We start from the raw sequence: 22,379 nt of genomic DNA, 5'->3' as shown, positions 1-22,379 counted from the left end.
TAATACCTGGATCCCTTTGAGCTGCCTCATCCATGAATTTTTTTTAAGGAAATGTTCCTTTTTGCCAAAACAAGGGGTTTTATATAGGGAATTGCACCCCCTGAGAAACTTTGAGAATCACAGAATCATAGAGTTGGAAGAGACCTCAAGGGCCATCCAGTCCACCTCCAATCTGCCATGCAGGAACTCCCAATGAAAGCACCCCCAACAGATGGCCATCCAGTCTCTGTTTAAAGACCTCCAAAGAAGGAGACTCCATCACAGTCTTCAAGGCAGTGTATTCCACTGTCAGGAAGTTTCTTCTAAGGTTGAGGTGGAATCACTTTTCCTTCTTTGGATGTCTTTAAATAGAGGCTGGATGGCCATCAGTTGGAGATGCTTTGATTGTGAGTTCCTGTATGGCAAACGGTTGGCCTGAATGGCCCTTGAGGTCTCTTCTAACTCCTGGATTCTATGGTTCTAGTCTATGCTGTTTAGGATTGAACTGAGACCTCCCGGCATGCTCCTCTCTACATCCTCTCAAGATAGTCATCTCCTCTCTACATTTGATGAATAACAGGCAGCTAATCAAAGCAGGGTCTTTTCTGTTGTGACTCCCACCTTCTGGAATGCTCTTCCTTGGGACAGCCATTTTGGATGCTGAAAGTTTTCCTGATTAATTTTAATACTCTCCTGTTTATAAGACAGAGAATTTGAAATAAACCACAATGAAAAGGCACAGCATGTGCACTGGCTCTTTCCTGTTTCATACCTTTACATCCACGTATGTTTTCTGCCATATCCATGGTGCATGCACATATCTATCCATCTCACAGGGGACGGTTAACATGTTGTGCCTCTGATGATGTGAGTGCCAGTCCTCAAAAGCTTTGGCCACAAGCTAAAACTCTTCACCTTGAAGGTGCTACAAGACCTGAGCTGGCTGCTCTTTCACCTATATTGATTGTATTTTATTTATTAGCAAGGAACACCACAATCACGACTGGCACACGCAGCAGGAGTTCAGAGGGAGAAGGATGTGGAAGGGGAAGAATGGGACTTCAAGCTCCAGACAGCTTCTGCAGCATCAACACAGCAGGGAATGGGAGGGTACATTGCAATTTACTTAAAAAATCAAAGAGCAAATGGGCACCATCCCTGTCTGATGCCACCGGAATGGCATCTGTGAAGGGCTGCCACTGCACCTGCCTGCAATGCAGATCCTGTGGCCCAAGGATGCACCTTCAGTACACTGCTTCTCTCCCTTGTTGCAGGACCAGAGGTGCCAAATGGAAATCCTGGGCTGCAAATCGGCAGCTGCTCAGAAACTGGCTTTGCTCTGAGAATCCAGGGCCCAAGTGAAGGCAGCTGCCAGAGGCAGGAGGAGAAGCTAAGATAGCTTATTTCTCCGGTAATGGATCAGTTTGAAACTTTGGGGATGTTCCAATGCTTTCAAAATTTCAGTTTAATTTTACCATTATGGAGTTGCACATTCAGACTATATGCATTTGAACAATCCATTTTTGAAATCTGTTTTGTATGTTTATAACAGAGAAAGAGAGAACTGCAGAACCTTCAGCAGAGCTGTTAATTCAAAGTGTCTTGGAGATCTCTCCTTTGCAGGATTGCCAGAAGTCAAAGCTGACTTCATGGCAATTAACAATGTGTGTGTGTATGTAATATGCATAAGTGTGTATCAATGCCTTTCTTCCCCTGTACATGCATATTTTAAATACATTTAGGTTGGATACCTTTGGCAGGACTGCCTGCCTGCTCTGCTGTTGTATTTTTGTACAGAGCCAAATGGGACACAACTGGGCAACTGAGGCGCGTTACAGACCGCCCCTTTGGGGCAGCCTGTAGGCGCTCCTTTCCCCGGTGTATCGGGGCCTCAGCTGCCACAACGGCAGCCTCCGAGGCCCCAATCCACCACTTTCCAGGCCGCGGGGAAGCTGCAAAAGGCCGTTTCCCTGCGGCCTGGAAAGGGGTGTCCTTGGGGTTTCAAGCCCTGAGGACACCCGATAGTGGCGGGGAGGAGGAGGAGAAAGGGACCGCTTGGCCCCTTTCTCCTTTGCGTCGCTGGGCGCAGCCCTGTAAAGGCTGCACCCAGCGATGCAAACCTGGAAGGAGCTTCGAAACGGAGCTCCTTCTGGGGCTGCAGAAAGGGCGCTCTAGGTGCCCTTGCGTGGCCCCACTACATCACAACCGCGCCGCCCCATTTAGAGGCGATGCGGTCGTGACGTTGTAATGGCGGCCCCTGTGTGGAACGGGGGCCACCATTTTGTACATGCTGAGCACGTACTAGGGTTGGGGGCGTCCGGAAGGGACGCCCCTTTCTAACCATAGTACGTGCTCAGCACATACTTTCATGCCCATCTGTAACGGGCCTGAGGCAGCAAAAAGAGGCTGCAACAGAGTTCTTATTCTTATTTCTCAACAAGAGCCATTACAGTGAGGAATTTCCACACTTTCATGGAAATCTGAATAACAGGAGAGTTTAAAGTATCACACCCTTCTACTGCTTCAAGGAAAACATTTTTATGTTCTTGTAATGAGGAATTTTGTTTTGTCTTTTAAATAGTTCTACAGTCTTTTTTTGCAAACCCATCTAAGAGGTATAAATAGATTTCTGTAATGCGTTCTACATGGGACTGCCCTTGTACCAAGTTTGGAAGCTTCAACTGGTCAAAAATGCAGCAGCCAGATTAGTCACCGGAACATCTAGGTTTGACCATATAACACTAGTGTTAAAATCTCTTCATTGGCTGCTGGGTGCAATACAAGGTGTTGGTTATTACCTTTTATGCCCTACATGGCTTGGGCCCAGGTTCCTTGCGGGAATGCCTCTCCCTACATAATCCGCCCCACGCTCTCAGAACACCTGGGAAGACTACTACAGGACTAGACTAAAAACAACTTCCCAAAGAGCGTACACTGCGGGTCCTCAGTCATGGAACAACTTACCGGAATGGATCCGTCTTATTACTACTCTAGATGCCTTTAAGAAGGCACTTATGACAGATCTCTTCCGGCGAGCCTAGCCACACGATCCTATATAGGGTCTGCCGGACTGAAAAATCTATGTCTCCACTTCTAGTTATGATTGTTGGATTATTGAAGTTTTAGAACTGAATGACTAGATGAGAAAATAGTTTTTTTAAATTAATAGTAATTTTACTATTTTATTGACTGTAGTTATGTATTATACGTATAGCAGTATCTTATTGATCTATTTGTATGTGTATGCATTTATTGATGTAATCCCGCCTCGATCCGTGGGAGAGGCGTGAAATATAAATAAAAATTATTATTATTATTATTATTATTATTATTATTATTATTATTATTATTATTATTACTAAAACCACCTAAAGGAATAAATAAGATATAGAATATCCAGGCAGGTAACCATCCCCACCCATCCATGATAGCCGAGGGAGGGGAGATAATTTTGCATGTTGAGGATTCCCCAAATCCACACAGAGCTCAGGGTGGGCACCATTCCTGGCAGGAAAATCACAAAGAGGAGAATAGAGGGGTTAAATTGCTGCTTAAATGAAGCAGCTACTGTTGCAAAAGACCTTATGCAATTCTGTTATAACAGAGGGAGAGCAAATTTATAAAGGCATCTGCTTTAAGTTGAAGCTTCAAGTAAGCAAAACACCTTTAGAAGCCCAGAAAGACATGGGTAAAGTCTGCCTGCCTAGCTAGCTTATCTAGCAAGCTATCATTTCATTTATGCCCTGCCCTTACCAAAAGGTAAGCCAGCTTGTAGGATAAATATAATTACAAGTAAAAACACATGTAGCTAAAACTGTAATGGGGACATGGATGTTTAAAATACAGGTTGAATCTCCCTTATCCAGAAATCCGAATCCAAATTATTCCAAAATGCAAAACTGTCCACATGGGTGGCTGAGACAGTGACACCTTTGCTTTCTGATGGTTCAGCATCATACACAAACTTTGTTTCATGCACACAATTATTTAAAATCTTGTGTATAAAATGACCTTGTGTATACAAGGTGTACAGGAAACATAAATTAATTTCATGTTCAGACTTGGCTCCCATCTCCAAAATATCTTGTTATGTCTATGCCGATATGCCAAAATCTGAAAGATTCCTTACTCCAAAACACTTCTGGTCCCAAGTAATTTGTAGTATTAAATTGGCAATAGAACTAAACCCATTTAAAGGCAAATGGTAAAATACAACAGTGCAGCCAGAGGAGCTTTTTTCTTGTAAAAGTCAAATCTGCTGGCATGTAAAATTCATTGCCCAGTAGCTGGGCAATGGAAGCCTGCTTTTGCCTTTATGCCTTACATATGGATGGGTTGTTACCACTGGAAAGATGATGCCAGAGGGACCTTGAGGTTATCTTTATATCCTTACTGTTTAAAGTAAAGCAGACTCACAAACCAAAGCCTGACTTGGAAAAGACTCGTTTACAGGAGACAAGGGGAGCGCTCCTGATTCCTTGGGCATAAGGATCTGGGCTGGATTAGATGGCCTTTGGGTGCTCCTCCCATGGCTGTGTTGAAGGATTCTGGCCGGGAGGATGTGGAAAATTGCCGGTGAGTCCATTGCTCTCGCAATGCCAGATCCACACCAGGAAGGCAAGGAGGGTCAAGCCACAGATAACCCCATTCGCACCGGAAGACCCTGGACCTCAGGGTGAAAACCTACCTTGTTCGGCCATGGCTGTCTCGATGTAGTCCAAGGTAGCGTCGTCCTCACAGAGGTCGTATGGCATATTCCCATCCGAGTTGACGGCCAGCAGGTTGGCGCCTCTGAAAAGGAAAAGGGTGAGTGTATTGGTATGGAGAAGAAGCGAGGAAACTTGCACTCAGTCTTCCCTTTGTGGACACTTGCCCACGTCCAACTCAGGCTGCTGGGTGCTGCTACTGACTGTAATAGATACAAGGAGTTATTTTTGTTTGAGAGGAGCCAACGGTGCTCACGGCACACATGCTCCGTGGGTGTTGTCGGTGCAGCTACGGTTTCCTCCTTCCTGCCTCCCACACCTCATGCGCCAGTGGAAAGTGGCTCAAATTGTATCTTGCCCCCTCCCAGCATTACACTCCCTCCTCCACAAGGGCTCAGCATCCTTTTGGGAAGAGGAGTCTTGCTTGGGACCACAAAATGAAGTCAGGAAAGCATGCTACGGAAGAAAAGAGATGCTGAGCCTTGGGGAGGGATGCCAGCCTCCCCTTGCCACCTGGAAAAAGAAAATGCTTCTGGATACTTCTCCCAATGAGACCTAGGAGAGATGCTGTCCTGGTACGTGGAAGGGTTTTCTCTGCTGTAGCACCCCAGTTATGCAATAGCTTCCCCTTTGAAGCCCAACTGGTGCCCACACTGGGGTCATTCTGGTGCCAAGTTAAAGCACCTCACCTTACGGAATACATCAGAATCTAACTGGTTTTATCCAAATCTGTTATGCACATGTGCTATGGCTTTAAATGACCTTAACTGGTTTTAACTTGCCAAGTTGTTTAATATTAGTTTTTCAGCCTATTTAAATTATTCATGCTGTTTTAAATTGTTTTGAATTGTTAAAATTGACAGTATTGTAGGCCACCCTGAGATCCTCAGATATAGGGCAGGATAGAAATATTCTGTCTGCCTGTCTTATCTATCCAAATATGTCTATCCTGCCCTATATCTAGACAGACAGATAGAAAGATTGATAGGAAAGCAAAGAGTACAAACTAGAAGTCCTGGGTTCAGATCTCAGCTACACTGTAGACTCACCGGATGACTCTAAAGCAAGACTTTCTGTCACTTGAGGTGCATCTACACTGTAGAATTATTATTATTATTATTATTATTATTAAACTTTATTTCTAGAGCTCTGTAATTATACACAGCACTGTACAAAGTTGGTAAAATTAAGGAGTATATAAAAGCCTGCCCAAGGTGTGCACTCTAAGATAATAACAATTAAATAAAGGAATAGATAAAATTACCATGTAGAAAAGAAAAGACAAATTAAAAACATCAAATATAAAAGCAAATCACATCACATCAAACATTATCAGACAGCCAGATGATAATCACAAATTCCCTGAGAACGTTTCCCTAAACAATATGGTTTTCAGCTCAGCCTTAAAGCTGGTTAGGGAAGTGATGAGCCGTGCATGCAGAGGAAGAAGGTTCCGGGAATGAGGGGCAGCAAGAGAGAAGGGACGGATCCAGGATGGGGCAGAGGAGATCCTGGGTTGAGAGAGGAGACTTTGGCTACCATAGCGGAGAGTGCGAGTAGGGGCAAGGTCCACTCTTCTCTGGCGTTTGGAAGATTTCTGTCCTGAGGTTTCCTGCACTTCTGGGTATTAGGATCTTGAGCCAGCCACCACTAAGAGCACCGTCATCCATATTTTCATTCTTTCCTCAAGCTGCTTCATTAAGCAGCCACTGCAATATCCTGTGTTCATGAGTTCCACAGGTTATAGGCTGGTGTAACCCAAGTGCAGCTCCCTGAAGCCCTCAGACTAATTTAAAAAACAAACATGGATACATCAGGCTGATTTTGGGGTGAATTTTTGCTCCCCAACTGCCCCAAATGTGTCCAAACCACAGCATGTTTGCCTCTCCTGAACCTTCAAAGCCTCCCTCTGCAAATGCAAAATAAATCTAAAAAATCAGCTGAAAACCAGAAAAAATGGTTTGGGTGTGCTGACAGGTGAGGCGTGCCAGGTGGGAGCATGGTGAGAAAATGGCTCCCGCCCCCTGCACAGATAGATGCCCAGGCCTGGTGTAAAGGAAAACTTCTTTTCTATTTAAATCTGCCTCCTAGTTTCCAGAATAGCATTCTTCCATCATTCCTACCCCCTGTCATAATGCTCACGTATCTGTCCTCAGCTTCCTACTGTTCAAACCTTCCTCCACTCAATGTCAGAGAGTGAAGCACGAGACAGAAGAGGCAATGGAAATGAGCAAGTAGAGCCATTCGTGCGCAGGGCGTGGGAACTCATCACCACTGGGAAAAGGTGAAGATTTCTACAGGGTTTTTCAAAGTAATTCTCCCACCAGCCAGGCTGAAGCCTTACTTACCGGAGATCCCTGCAGGCAGCCACAGCATTGCCGATAGAGTTACTCGGCCAACAATGCAACCCCGTTAAATATTTACAACCCTACAAGCTGGTCCCAAAGCAATTACACCAGAGCTGGAGCACATGACCTCGATTTCAGGTGAGGTGAGGAGCCTGCTAATGATGCCACCTCTGAGGGGAAGGGCAGGGGGCACTTCAACTCCCAGGGAGACAATACCAGTCCCTGGCATGGGTGGGGGAATAAGGATGCCATCTTGCCATAGCAGCTGGGAGGCAGGGGGGCTTTCCTGGGGTGCCTCAACTAGGGTCAGGGAAGGTGAGCTACTCCAAGCCCCATGAGAAGAAGGTGTAGTTCTGAGACAGGGACCTGCATGCTTCCAGTCCCAAATCCCAAATCCTGGATTGGCTACTGACCAGGCCATTTGAAGTCCTATGCTGGACCATCTGGCCATCTATCCTAGTTTTGTTTGCCCAGGAGGCTCAGAATTAGACAGCTGAAAGGGTCCCCAAAGACTACCTAGTTGGAGTTTATATGAAGGCTTGTAATGACCACAAACTTCTCCCCAGGATTCGCTCAAGCATAATTATGGAGTCAATGTCTGACCATGGTTTGAGCATTGGCCTTGGACTCTGGGAGCCCACTCAGCTCTGGAGACCCACTGAGCGACCTAGGGCAAGTCACACTTTCTCAGCCTCAGAAGAAGGCAGGGGCAAACTTCCTAGGAGGAAATGTGGCCAAGAAAATCCTGGACCAGGGAGTTGCCTTGAAGGCACAAAACAATGATAGCATTTTATCTGAAGTGTGGCAGACATAACCTTAGATCATGGCACTGGCAGGCCTCCCTTTTCCCCCTTTCTCAAGGGTGCAGCCAGCAGGTAGGATTTTTTTGGGGGGTGTTTTACTTCAAAAACATAAACGTTTCCCCACCTTGCATGTAAAACAACCAGCCAAGCTCACACACAAGATGTGTCTACACCAGCTACTTAATCTGGGGCCAATCTGGAGCATTATGCCCCGGACTGGCCTCTGAATGACCAAGATGGTGTTGACAAGCATTGGGCTGAGTCCAGTGAGATGCCACATTGTTGTGCACCTGGGCTAGACCACATCAGCCCCGCTGCACCCTCCCCCCCGCCCGTTTTTGGAGATGCTGCCACCATTTCCTCATGGGCAGGAGCCAGTATGGCACACCACTGCTTCTGCTCAGGTCAGAAATGGCTGCCTTGATCAGTGATCAACTAAGAGTCCAGGCAGCCATTTCTGACCTTAGCAGAAGTAGCAGCGCACCAAGCAGGCTTTATACGGGGCTCCTGCCTCCAAGGAATGGCAGTGGCTGCTCTGAAAACAGGCCATCAATTTTCTCTGTGCTACTCAGAGCAGGGAAGGGGGACGAGATGGCTCTTGGTGTATGGACAACTGAATTGGGATGAATCAGACCCAGTCCAGCTGCTCACACACCAGAAGAATCTGAGGTCACTCCAATAATAAACAATAATAATAAAATTTATTTATATCCCACTTCCCCAAATTCCAGAGTTTCTGGGAAACACCAGGAAAGTTTGGAGCAAAGTTGGGTTAAGGATAGAAAAACACAGATCCTGTCCAGAAGTAGCCGTGCATCATCAGGACTGTCAACACAAGCTTCAGGGTGAGTATGGTGTTTTTCAGTGGTGAAGACAAGCCCACAAGTTGTGGGGCTAGGCCCAGTATCTGACACACAGAAGCCCCACTTACTTTGCAATGAGCAGCTCCACCAAGTGCAGGTGCCCACAGGTGGCAGCGGCATGCAGGGGGGTCCAGAGTTCACTGTCACAGGCGTTGACGTCGGCCCCAGCTTCCAGAAGCAGCAGCACAATATCCTCATAGTCATCAATGCAACACTGCGGGAGAGAGAGAGAAACACACACCCTAAAAAAGGCAGAATGAATGCAAGGTCCAGAAGGGCAGCAGTGGGACCGTCATCTGTAAGTCCAGAAGTTCTCTAACTCAGGGGCTGTACAGACCGCCCCTTTGCACGCCGTGGCCCTGATCTGGCCTTTCTGCGGTGCAAAAAGGAGCTGCAAAAAGCGGCTCCTCTCTGTGCTGTGGAAAGGGTGCCATAGCTGCTGGCGCTGCGGCTTTTCTGTGCTCGTTTGGTGCTGTGTCATCAGGACGCAGCACCAGAGGACAACAGAAAAGCCGGCTGCTGTGTGGTGTGGCACGCGGAGTCACGCTGGCATGGGGATGGAGTTAGGACGTGCATTGTGCAGATGCCATGCCCCCACTCTACCCTGATGCCAGTCAAAGATGTCGGTCTGTACGCCCTGCCAGCAATCTTTCTCTAACTTAGGGACTGAACAGACAGGCCAAAATAAAGCTGCTTTGGGTCACTTTGGAGATATGCTGTTTAAAATGACACATGCATCTTAAGAGGCCAGAAGCTGCACTAAATGCTGCGCTCCAGCCTCTTAGGACGCATGCATAATTTAAACAGCATACTTTCAAAGTGACATGAAGCAGCTTTATTTTGGCCTGTCAGTTCGGGCCCTGAATCTTCTACAACTCTCATAATCACCAGTTATCATGGGCAATGGTCAACAAGAATCAGAGTTGGAGTGCACCTACATTAAAACAAATGGAGGCCCTGGTGGATCACACAGCCCTCCAGATATTTTTGGACTTCAGCCTCCAGCATTCCTCAGCCTTGGCTTTGGATGCAAGTTCCAAAGGTGGCCAAGATCCTAGTACAACCGTGTGTAGCTCGTGTGTGGAGCTCTGCTTTCTTCCACTGCTTGTCAAGCTCTGGGAGGGCTCCCATGCATTTCACTCAAGACATCTTTCAGCAGCTGATTTCTCACTTCCTTGAATATCTGATGTCCATTTCAGTTCTCTTCAACATCACAGTTTACAATCTGCACCACCAGGCTCACTTCACCAAGCATCTCTCCCCCTCTTCCTTCCACCCTCTTTCTTTCTAACTTTTTGGGTTTATGCCACAAGCCCTTTGTTAGTCTTTAAGGTGCCACAAGACTATTTGTTGTGAATACAAGGAAAGCCAGCAAACACTTGAAGAGGTCAAGAAGGAAGCTCAGGCCTTTAAGGGAAACCTGGAATACAATTAGTTAGCTTGCATGCAGAACAATTCAAAGGCTGCTTATGAGCTATCAAAGCCTTCAGTGAGTGGAAGATCACCTCTGCCTCCCCAGCCAACTGAGCCTACAAATTTCAGACAGCAAGGACTGCCAAGAATTCCATTTACTGGAAATCCTTTAGGTTTCTTAGTGTCAAACTCCTTTTCACTGTTTGACAGTGGAAGATGCTGCTGCCTCAGAGAGTGGTAGAGTCTTCTTCTTTGGAAGTTTTTAAACAGAGGCTGGATAGCCATCTATTAGGGTGCTTTGAATGTGAGCTCCTACATGGCAGGATGGAGTTGGACTGGATGGCCCTTGGGAGTCTCTTCCAACTAGGATTCTATTATTCTACTCCTGGTAGCTGGACCACTCCAGGGTTCCAGGCAAGATTTCCCCCTCCCTAGAATCACAGAATCCAAGTGGGAAGAGACCACAAGGGCCATCCAGTCCAACCCCCTGGAGATGCCAGAGACTGAATGTAGGACCTTTTGCATAGGAACAAAGGAAATGGGGCCCTTAGTCTATCTGGGCCAGTGCGCCAACTCTGATTGGCAGCCATGTCTCTTCATCTAAGATGCAGCCACACCTAGCATCAGTTTCTTTCCCTGTAAAGAGTTTTCTAAGAGGCAGTTAGTTGTGTGGGTCTGTTTCAGCATTAAAGGGAAAGGGGGCCGGGAAGTTAGCAGTACCTCTGAGACCAATTTACGTGAGCATGGGCTTTCCTGATATCCACATCTGAAGGGCTGCTAACATGTGGAAAGGGTAGTGAGCTTGTTTTCTGCTGCTCCAGAGAGCATAACACAAATCAGTGGACAGAAAAATGACAAGAAAAGACATTCTACCTATGGCCATAGCACCCTGAACATGCCCAATCTCATCTGACCTAAATGCTATTATGAATTTCTTTACTGGTAAGACATGTTTGAGAGTGGAATAGACCGTCTTGGAAGGTGGTGGGCTTTTCATCCTTAGAGGTCTTTCAACAGAGGCTGAGTGGCCATCTATCTGGAGTGCTTGGACTGTGTCTTCCTGCATAGCAGAATGGGGTTGGACTGGATGGCCCTTTGAATCCCTTCCATCGCTATGATTCTAACCCAAATCTTCAGCTGTGATGATGGAGTGACATTAAAGCCATGAGCTACTGCCTATGATGCCCACAAATGCTGATGCCAAAGTAAACCAGCCTCAAAGGAGTTGCACTTGCTAGATTCTTCCTCCTGCCCCCACATCCTAATTTTCCCTTTTCATTCAAGAAAGGAATCATCCAAAACGTTGTTAAACTTACAATATGTACCCTTGGCAGAAATGCCACTACTGAGAGTCAAGGACTGGAAAAGGGCTGGAATCAGTCTGGCAGGTTGCTCTGGAGAGGAGGGGTTTTATCACCTTGCAGAATGTTATCCCCCCAGTCCCCCACCTTCCTTCTGGAAATAGGGGGAAGCAGCCAGGATTAAAGGCTCAGCAGGGGACACAGATCATCAGCAGAAAGATTTGAGGGGCTTACTCTGAGGCTGCTGCATTCCCCAAACTACAAGGAGGAGGCAGGATGGGTTGAACACTGCAAGGTGGGTAAAATACAGCCAGCAGGGCAGGAAGGAGCCAAGGGCCAAGATTAGCTGCATCAACCCTACTGATTAGGGCAAAGACAGGAAAAGGCTGGCGCTGGACCCAAAAACTGATCCCCGCCCAATAAACAGTAAGCACTGGAGCAAATGAGACTAAGGGATCAGGAGAAAAGCACCACTATCATCATCAGCAAGGGGCAGGTGGGTTTCTTCCCAAATGCTGCAAATCCTCTAAATTCAGCAGCCTGTGCATTATTGAAAGAGTTTCATCGAATCGAAGAGTTGGAAGAGACCCCAAAGGCCATCCAGTCCAACACCCTGCCATGCTTTGATTGTGATTTCCTGCATGACAAGGGGTTGGACTGGATGGCCCTTGTGATTTTTCTGGGTGATCAGTAGCAGAACATGTTATAAACCATCCTGGGCATAAAAATGCTGTTTGATAACACTGAAATTCTGGACCATGCTAACAACTGTCAGGTCAGAATGCACAGGGAAGCCATTGAAATCCATAAACACCTGGACAACTTCAACAGGAAAGAAGAAACTCTTAAAGTAAACAAAGCTTGGCTAACAGTCCTGAAAAACACCAAAATAAGGACCCAGCAAATGCAAATGCAAACCACCCAGGGTCAGGGGATTCCCAGCAGACAACGAATCTTAGGTAAATGGACACCCTTTAGACCTTGCCATTCAACAACAGAACAATACACAGATTAACATGGAAATCGCTTCCCCTCAACCAACAGTATATATACCCCAGTCTCTTCCATGCCAGCATTCTCTGAAGATGCCAGCCAGAGATGCTGGTGAAACATCAGGAATAAACTCTTCTAGAACACGGTCTCATGGTCCAAAAACTCCACAAAAAACTATGGATGCCGGCCATGAAAGTCTTTGACTTCACAGTGATACTATTACTTTCCTCGATCTAGATCAGTAATTCCCAAACTTTAGTCCTCCAAGACCTCGACTTCCAGGAGCCTTAGGCCTGTTACAGACTGCCAAAATAAAGCTGCTTTGGGTCTCTTTGGAGGTATGTTGTTTAAATGATGCATGGGTCCTACGAGTCTGGAGGTCGTGCCAAAGCCACTCTCCATTCCTAAGCACTGGAGTGCAGCTTTGGTGCAGCTTCCAGATTCTTAGGATGCATGCATCATATAAACAGCATACCTCCAAAGAGACCCGAAGCAGCTTTATTTTGGCAGTCTGTAACAGGCCTTTGCCATCTTGACCAGCAGTCAGGAATTCTGGGAGCTGAAGTCCAAAACATCTGGAGGACCTAAGTTCAGGAAACGCTGATCTAGACATAACACTATCATTGATTATACTGTCTTTTTAAGACGCTGCCATCAAACTGTTGACTCATGCTTAGCTTGTGATCTATTTTCTAGCTGAGGCACAGACAATGGCAGATGGAAAGCAGACCTTTAACTCACCTGGTGCAATGCAGTGAGGCCATCTTCATTGTAAAGGTTGGGATCAAGGCCGCTCTGAAGAAACTGGCGAACTGCAAAAAGAAAAGACAGCTTGCTCAATTACATTGGAAGACTCTTAACCTGGCCATGTGTTCAAGCAGGTCAGAGACAAAGGAAGGTACAAGAGTGGGAAAGAGGTATGTTCTGGGCTGCAGAGGAACATGCCCACCGCCAGTCTCTGCTACTGCTAAAAATGGGATTTGCTGTCTAATGAACAACCTGGAATTTGAAATGTTTATGTGCTGAGGAATGTACCGTGCCAGCTAGGAGAGGGATGACAGAGGAGATCCACCCTGCCAGCTCTGCAAAAGGACTACAGTACTTACATTACCCCCGCCTTCCCTCTGCATCCTCCTTTCCTTTTTGTGTAGTGTCCTTTTGGATTTTATAAGCCCATGGGTAGAGGCTGTCTTCCACTGAGTCTATGAAAGCTGCTATAGGCTGGTGTTGAACTAATGAGGCAGAACATGGCAGGACTGTGCTTTGAAGAAACATTCCTTGCTCCTGACGCGCCGTCACACATTGGCCTGAGAGGGCATTTCTGAAGAGCTGCAGTGCCAGGGCAAATTTAGGTGTGCCACTTTCAGATGTGGCTCTATGGCATCTCCTTCCCCTCTGGAATCAACCAGCTGAAAGGCACCATACTTTAGCCATAATCAGAGTTCAGAAAAGTTCATTTTTGGACTACCAATCCCAGACTCCTTGTGTTGGCTGGAGGGCTCTGGGAGCTGTATTTCCAAAAATGCAACTTATTCAGGCTCTGGTGACAAGGATATCTATGCAGGTTGGAATTTTGAAATTCCAATATCCAAAATCTTCCAAAAACCAAAACGTTTTTCAAAGGTTGCTGTGATAGTGACACTTTTGCTTTGTTTCTTGTATAAACTTTGTTTCTTGTATAAAAGGATATTGTGTAAAAGTTACCTTCAGGCTATGTGTTTAAAGTGTATATGAAACATTAATTTTGTGCTCAGACATGGGTCCCATCTCCAAGGTATTCATTATGTACACATTTGCAGACATAGGTATGCCAAAATCCCAAAAAAGCCAAAATCAAAAACATCTCTGGTTCCAATCATTTTGGATAAGGGAGAACTCACCTGTACACTTTGATCAACAGCAAACTCTCTCAATTCTAGCTGTGCTGGATTGAAATTTTCACAATACACAACTATACAGTTGGCCCCCTGTATACACAGATTCAATCAGTCACAGATTCATCTATCAATGGCTTGAAAATATTCAACAACAATGAAATTCCAAAAAGCAAAGCTTTATTTTGCCATTTTATAGAAGGGACACCATTTTACTATCCTAGTGTATATAATGGGACTTGAGCATCCATGGATTTGGTATCCACAAGGGGTCCTGGAACCAAGGGCCTACTGTAGATACCAAGGGCCCGCTGTAATACTTTGGTTCCACTTAAACTGCCAGAGCCCCATCCTATGGAATCCTGGAATTTATAGTTTTCTAGGGTGCTTAGAATGTTCTGCCTGAGCATTTGATTGCCTCGCCAAACTACAAATCCCAGGATTTTGTCAGATACAACCAATGCAGTTAAAGTGGGATCAAACTGCTATAACTATACAGCATGAGACACTTTGGGCGGTGCAAGGCTGGGAGAGGCTGCTCTACACTGAAGCCTGCATCACTGCAGGGTTTCCAAAGATTATCTAGTCTTACCCTCTGCAGGAATCTCCTTCTTTGGAGGTTTTAAATCAAAGGCTGGATGTCCATCTGTCACAGGGAGGGTTTTGATAGTGTTTTCCTACATGGTGGAATGAGGTTGTACTGGATAACCCCTGGGGGTTTCTTCCAACTCTAGGATGCTATGATTCCAATGCATGGCTAAAGCAGACCCTGACTTTATTTCCTTACTGCTGTGAGGGACTGTATGTGCAAAGAAGACCACTTCTTTTTTTGTCAAGTTGTCAGCTGACCCCTGCTGCCTCTGCTGATCCCAAGCCAGTGCTTGACAAGACCGCTTTGGATCCCTCAGATCAAAAAGAAGAGCAAATCTCTTAGCAAGGGCATCCTTGTACTCTCCTCTCTCAGAGAAACATAGAAACTTAGAGTTGGAAGAGACCCCAAGGGCCACCTAGTCCAACCCTCTTCCACCATGCAGGAATACACAACCCAAGCCCTCTGGATTTTGCCATCCAGCCTGTGTTTAAAGACCACGATAGAAGGAGATTCCACCACACTCCACTGTCAAACAGCTCTTACTGTCAGGAAGTTCCTTCTAATGTTTAGGTGGAATCTCTTTTCCTGTAGCTTGCATCCACTGTTCTGTGTTCTAGTCTCTAGAGCAGCAGAAAACAAGCTTGCTCCATTTTCAGTATATCCTTCCCCACCCAGTCTCCCTGCACCATCACCTGAAGTTTTTACCAAACATGCCCCAGTTTTCACCAGTGATGAGCCAGCAGCCCACCTGGCTGTACATCCCTGTGTGTGGTGCGGTCACAGCACATGAGTGCAGCGATTCAGCAGGAGCTCTTACATGAGCTTCCGTGTTTCCAAGCCAGACAAATTAAAAGCAATGGCATGCACGCACACGGAAGGGGGAATCAGATTGCCGCAGTTTCGAGCATCACCCACAACAGCAAATGCCCTGAGGCGCTTCTCTGGGTGTGGACGATGTAAACGCTTTCCCACACCTCTCCTTCCTTGACTTCAGAGACAGTGCGGTGGAGACAGGAGGAGGCGCAGCGGCTGAACACATCGACACTCGAGGTTGCAGCCTGGCTGGGCTAGGGAAGTAGGTTAATACCTTGGCACGGCCCAAGGATGCAGTTCAGGACCCCTGGAGATGGCAAGCGATCCCCTCTATTTATAGCTGGCCCAGAGAAAACAGCCAGATCCTGGAGCACAGGTGAAACCGGAGCCCCGTGGCTAGGATGGAGCCAGGGCCACAGGCAGGTTGCAAACACAAAAGCCACAGGGAAAAGAAAACCAGCCGCTTCACATGCTTGGAAACGGGGTAAACATACATCACAACCTATGCACAACCGGGGCAGTTTGCCAGCGCTGACAAAGACGGGCCTTTCAGGAGCATGCAAACATGTGCACAGCCGTTGCACAGGGAAGCTTAGGGCTGGGTGTGTTGTCTCAAACATTACATTCCAGCACTGGAGGCTGCACTCTTCCAGGCCAAGCTTCACAAAGCCCTGAAAGCAGAGTTGGATGGGGGCCAGGGGATTATAGAATCATAGAGTTGGAAGAGACCACAAGGCCCATCCAGTCCAACCCCATTCTGCCATGCAGGAAGACACAAAGTCCTCCCAACAGTTGGCCATCTAGCCTCTATTAAAAACCCTCAAAGAAGGAGACTCCATCAATCTCTGAGTGGGGGAAGATGATGATGACGATGTCCTGCTCCCCCCCACCAAAAATTAAGACTCAAAGTGGATCACAGATTTGAAAGAACAATATAATTAAAAACATACAAAACTGAGCATTAGTATAGAATTAAACTATTATAGTATTATGAGACACCACTCATTAAAAGAATAAATTGCAATTAAAAAGATAAAAGCACTTTCAAACAGAATAACTAAAACAATACAACATCTGTAGCCTATTCTTTAAAAACTGCCTGGCTGCTGCATGAACACAGTGCTTTGGGCCTGATCCAGCGTAGCGGCTCTTCTGGTGCAGGATTTGGGGTCAAGCAGGAAAATATCCTGAGGACCTACCACTGGGAGTGACCCACAGCGGCCAGTGGGACAGCAGTGGGTGGGCGAGCTGTCATGGGTTCCTTACTGGCTCCGATGGAAAGAGTAATGATTTTTGCCTTTGATGCCCTGGAGAATGGAACATAATCTGCCCTGTGTGACCTTAGCACTCGGACTATAGAAGAGGGCCTTCGCTTCCAAAAAGAACCTTTAATACCTTACATTTCTCCGTGTTGACATTTATTTTATTAGTTTTGGCCCAGTTTTCTAACCTATTAACTAAACATTCCAGGCCTTTCTAATCTTTCTCTCTAATCTGTTCCTTTCCAATATTCCTTTCCAATCTATTAACAAAATACTCCACGCCCTAAAGTTCCTAAAGTGCAAAGATACATAACTGAGGACTAAAGTTAGAATTGTCCCAGCCACTGTACTCCCCATCACCATCTACGGATGTGAGGGATGCACTGTGAAGAAAGAAGAAAGGAAGCAAATCAATCCATTTAGCATATGCTGAAGAAGAGTGCTACCATGCATGGCCAAGAAACAAATGGGTCCTTGAAGAACAGATCAAGCCTGAAATCTCCCTGGAAGCGAAGATGACAAAACTGGGGCTGTTGTATTTTGGTTACATCATGAAAAGGCATGAGTTGTTGGGAAAAACCAATAATGCTAGGAAAGGAGGAGGGAAGCAGAAAGTAGAAAGGCAGCATCCCAGATGGATGGAATGAATCAGGGATGTCATGGGAATGAATCTACAGGACCTAAGCAGACCAGTGTAGGACAGGGAGTTTTGGAGATGTCTCATCTACAGGGTTCATAGAATCATAGAGTTGAAGGAGACTCCAAGGGCTGTCCAGTCCAACCCCTGCCATGCAGGAACTCTCAATCAAAGCATCCCTGACAGATGGTCATCCAGCCTCCGTTTAAAGGCCTCCAAAGAGGGTGACTTCACCACTCTCCAAGGGACTTTCTTCCACTGTCAAACAGCCCTTACTGTCAGGATGTTCCTCCTAATGTTGAGGGGGAATCTCTTTTCCTGTAGCTTCCATCCATTACTCCAGGTCCTGTTCTCTGGAACAGCAGAAAACAAGCTTGCTCCCTCCTCAGTATGACACCCCTTCAAATACTTAAAACAGAGCTATCATATCACCGCTTAATCTTCTCTCTTCTAGACTAAACATATGAAGCTCCCCAAGTCTCTCCTCACAGGGCTTCATGTCACCCTCCTCTGGATGTGCTACAGCTTCTCAACATACCTTTTGAATTGTGGGGCTCAGAACTGGACACAGTATTCCAGATGAGATCTGTTAAGGGTTAAAAGCCAGCTAACACAGAAATGTTTAGATGTGTGGTGACCATGAGCATTCAGCACATGGAGGACGAAGCTAATAAGCTACAGCTGTTGCTCATAGGTACAAGGTCATTCTACTGCCTGCGTGCAGCAAGCCTGAAGATGAACAGGTCTCTGTTTAGACAAGGGGACAAGTTTCTGTGTGGGACAGGAAGAGGCTGAGTTTGTGGGACCGCATGGCTTGGTGTCTATATAAACTCAGGGACTTCCGGTAATTGTTGTGGGTTTTGAGAGGAGTTGATTGTGAGTTCTGTATAGTCGCGTTGGTTGTTTGGTTGCACTTTGTAAATAAAGATAAGCACTTTTGGGAGTTTGGCTTGTCTGGTCGTTAATCAGCAGAAGCCGGGCAGTGAGGGCTGGAGAGTTCCCGGCGGTACCTGCATTCCATCATTTCTGGAAGACATCCATCTGCTGTTATCTTCGCTGAGGGCTGTGAACACGTTTCTAAAATTATCATCTACTCTGCTGTACTCTGACAAGATCTAACCAAAGCAGAAAACAAGCTTGCTCCATCTTCAATAAGACATCCTTTCCAATATTTAAACATGCCTTATCATGTCACCTCTTTATCTCCTTTTCTCCAGGCTAAACATACCCAGTGGTTCCCATATCCACTCCTCACAGAGCTTTGTGGTTTCCAGACCTTTCACCATTTTGGTTGCTCTCCTCTGGACATGCTCTAGCTTGCCAATATGGGATGTGTCACATTGGAAAATGTGGGTTAAAACATCACATTTCCACATCTTTTTAGGAGAGGCATGACTGGGAACCCCACAAGAGCAAAGTGGGCACCCTGCTGAAAACCTTCCCTTTTCCCCCCAAGTGCTGGGTTTTTGCAATCTCACCAAAGTCATCTCAATGTCAGGCAGGTCCAAGAAGACAGAACAAGCCCAATGAGTCTGGGCAACACAGAGTGTGTTAAGCAAAAGCCACAACACACCCTTTTGCTCTTCCACAGCAATGCTGACACAGCTGGTTCAGGAACAAATGCAAGAGAGGAATGTTGGCATCACCACCCAACCAGAAGGAGCCCTAAGAAACAAACCGATTTAGCAGTAACCCAAAGTAACTCCTTTATCCTTGGCACACAGGTGGTTTGAGGCAGGAGAACTCCATGGCTCCTAAGTAAGTAAGGAGCCTGGAAAAAAGACAGTTAAGAGGTGATATGATAGCCCTGTTTAAGTATTTGAAGGGGCGTTACATTGAGGATGGAGCAAGCTTATTCGCTGCTCCAGAGAACAGGACTCGGAACAATGGATGCAAGCTAGGTAAAGAGATTCCAGCTTAACATTCGGAGGAACATCCTGACAGTAAAAGCTGTTTGACAATGGAAGACGCTGCTCCCTCAGAGAGTGGTGGAGTCTCCTTCTGTGGAGGTCTTTAAACAGAGGCTGGATGGCCATCTATCAGGGATGCTTTGATTGTGAGTTCCTGCATGGCAGAATGGGGTTGGACTGGATGGCCCTTGGGGTCTCTTCCAACTCTATGATTCTACAATTATCAGAAGACACAGCCTTCCAGATAAGCTGGACCCAAGTCATGCATGGCTTCAAAGGTTGCAACTACCACAGTGAATTCTGCCCAGAAATGAACCATTAGCCATTCACAATAACAACATGGGGATAGTAAAAACGGAGAGTACAAGCATTTCTAGTCCAGATAAAGGGCTGGATGCAGCTGAGATGCTGGACTTGCGCCAAGCCACCGGCTGATCTAACATGGGCAGAAGGAAAAGATGTGTCAAGGAGACCAAGCCCTCTCCGTGCAACAAGCCATCGTTCTCAAAGCAAATGCCACTCCTGTTCCCAGCCAACAGGAACCTGCCAGCCACAAGAGGAAGGGCAGCCCCTGAGAGAAAACACCTGAGGTCATGGCAGCAATTGGCAGTGTCTGTATACCAACCAGAAGGATCCAGCCAACAATGAATCAGTGTCTTTTCCAGTCCGGAAAAGACTCAAGGGCATGCGACAGGTGGCAGAGGAAGACCAGGGAGGCCTTCGGAGTAGCAAAGAGGGCATCAGAAAGGGCATGAAACCAGTAGTAAGACAGCAAGAAATCCTGGGCAAGTCCCTTCTGATAGTGGAAAGAGTCAGATTTTGGAAAAGTTACTTTTTTGGACTCCCAGAATCTCCTAGCCAGCCAGCTAGCCTTTCCAAGCTCTGGCCATCTGTCTTTCCTCTCTCAATTGCATCTGAAGAAATGGACTGATATCTGTGAACGCTCATGCCAAAATCATATTAGTAAAACCAAAAGGGATGAACAGAGGAGGACTACTACTCTCCTTTTCCAACTCCTCTTATGAATAAACTACTTATTCTATTTAAAAATAATAACAACAACCACAGCCTAGAAATGCCTTTCTCCGCGGCCTATTTGATTTACATGCTTGATGTGCAAGAGAGGGAGAAGGTATTTTAAATTAGATTTTTGCAAAGTGCTGGACTATGACTGAAGCCTCAGAGAAAGGCAATGGCTGACCTCCTCTCAAGAAATCTGGCCACGAAAACTTTGGGATAGGATTGCCTTAAGATGGAGTTGATTGGGAGCCTCATGTTGTTGTTGGTGATGATAATGATGAAGGTGGTGGTGATGCTCTCAAGTTGACTCCAACTGACAGCAATTCTCTCCTGGGATTTTCTAGGCCAGATTTTCGTCTTCTGAAAAGGTTTGCCATGGCCTTCCTCTAAGAGAGAGGGGACAACTACAAGAGAAACAACCAAACACAGTAGGAGAGAAAGTGAGGAAATAATGAGAGCTGAGCAGACCACTTTGCTCCTATTATCATTGTAGCAGAATTATCATCATTATCATTAATAATCCATTTATGTCCCCTCTTTCCCCTAAAATGAGGACTCGAGGCAGCTGATGAAAATTAAAACATATGCATGTTGCAGAGAGTTTTCCTGAGCTTCGTGGAAGATCAAGTTTGCAGCCTCCCTCCTTGTCCCGGCTCATGTGCCGGAGCCTTCTGAGGGCAGCTCTGACTGCTAAGCCAGAACAGCTTGTTCCAGCCAAGAGCTCCGTGTGCGTGTGTGTGTGTGTCCTGTGTAAACTAACCTGGCACACCCACAGGGCACCACCAGCACCCCACCCTCCTCATGGAGAAGGAGATCTCTGTTTTGGAGAGCTTTTCCTCTTTGCTTAAAGCTAGCTTTTCCATGGAGAATAGTTCCACAGATACCCTGGACTGCTGAAATAATCAATAAATGGGTCATTGCGCCTTGCTGACTTATTGTAATCCCATGAATTTTGTAAGGTTTTCTTAGGCAAGAAATCCTCAGAGGTGGTTTTGTTAGTTCCTTCCTCAGAAATAGAGCCTACCAACACTTGGGATTCAATGGTGTTCTTCATCCATGTACTGACAAGGACAGATCCTGCTTAGCTTCCAAGATCAGAAGCCCTGTTTAAGTATTTGAAGGGGTGTCACACTGAGGATGGAACAAGCTTGTTTTCTGCTGCTCCAGAGAACAGGACCCAGAACAATGAATGCAAGCTACAGGAAAAGAGATTCCACCTCAACATTAGAAAGAACTTCCTGACAGTAGTACAGTAGTAGTAGTAGTAATAATAATAATAATAATAATAATAATAATAATAGTTTATTTATAGCCTGCTTTTCCAAGAGATCAAAGCGGGTTACAACAAGGGTATAAAACATTATACAATTTGAACAAACAGTATATACACATCATAAAATCACTCTAGAGTTTAAAAACACCATAAAATTACAGAGAATAAAAACCAAAACAAAACTAGCTGGAAGACAACGTATATGATGGGGAGAGAGCAGCTATCACGACACATGGGGGAAAGCCTGTTGGAAGAGATAGGTCTTGAGCTTCTTCCTAAACAGGTCAAGGGAGGCAACAGAGCGGAGCTCGCCAGGAAGGGAGTTCCAGAGCTGCGGGGCCAAGTTGGAAAATGCCCTCTGTGCAGTCAAGGTGTACTTCGACTTAGGAACCCTCAACAATTGCTTCCCGACCGTTCTGAGAGTGCAGGGCGGATTGTATGGGGAGAGGCGGTCCTCCAAGTACTCTGGGCCCAAGCCATATAGGGCTTTATAGGTAATAACCAACACCTTCTATTGCGCCTGGAAGCGAACAGGCAGCCAATGAAGATCTTGCAAAATAGGTGTTATGTGGCTAGTCCTGGGACAACCAGT

At 46.1% G+C, this 22,379-nt stretch overlaps 1 protein-coding gene across 1 annotated transcript in view; it reads right to left on the bottom strand.

The window, feature by feature from the left end:
• PPP1R16A (protein phosphatase 1 regulatory subunit 16A) overlaps positions 1–22,379 on the bottom strand; it is a 64,813-nt gene that overhangs the window by 5,539 nt on the left and 36,895 nt on the right. Inside the window, exons 3-5 of the mRNA XM_042465602.1 lie at positions 13,148–13,218; positions 8,768–8,913; positions 4,667–4,770 (exon numbers count right to left, since the gene is read on the bottom strand). Coding sequence (XP_042321536.1) covers positions 4,667–4,770; positions 8,768–8,913; positions 13,148–13,218 — 321 coding nt within the window. The remainder of the gene's footprint in view (positions 1–4,666; positions 4,771–8,767; positions 8,914–13,147; positions 13,219–22,379) is intronic.

This window comes from Sceloporus undulatus, chromosome 4 (assembly GCF_019175285.1).
Source record: "Sceloporus undulatus isolate JIND9_A2432 ecotype Alabama chromosome 4, SceUnd_v1.1, whole genome shotgun sequence".
In the NCBI taxonomy this organism is placed as follows: Eukaryota; Metazoa; Chordata; class Lepidosauria; order Squamata; family Phrynosomatidae; genus Sceloporus; species Sceloporus undulatus.
This window is presented reverse-complemented; position numbering and strand designations above follow the sequence as displayed.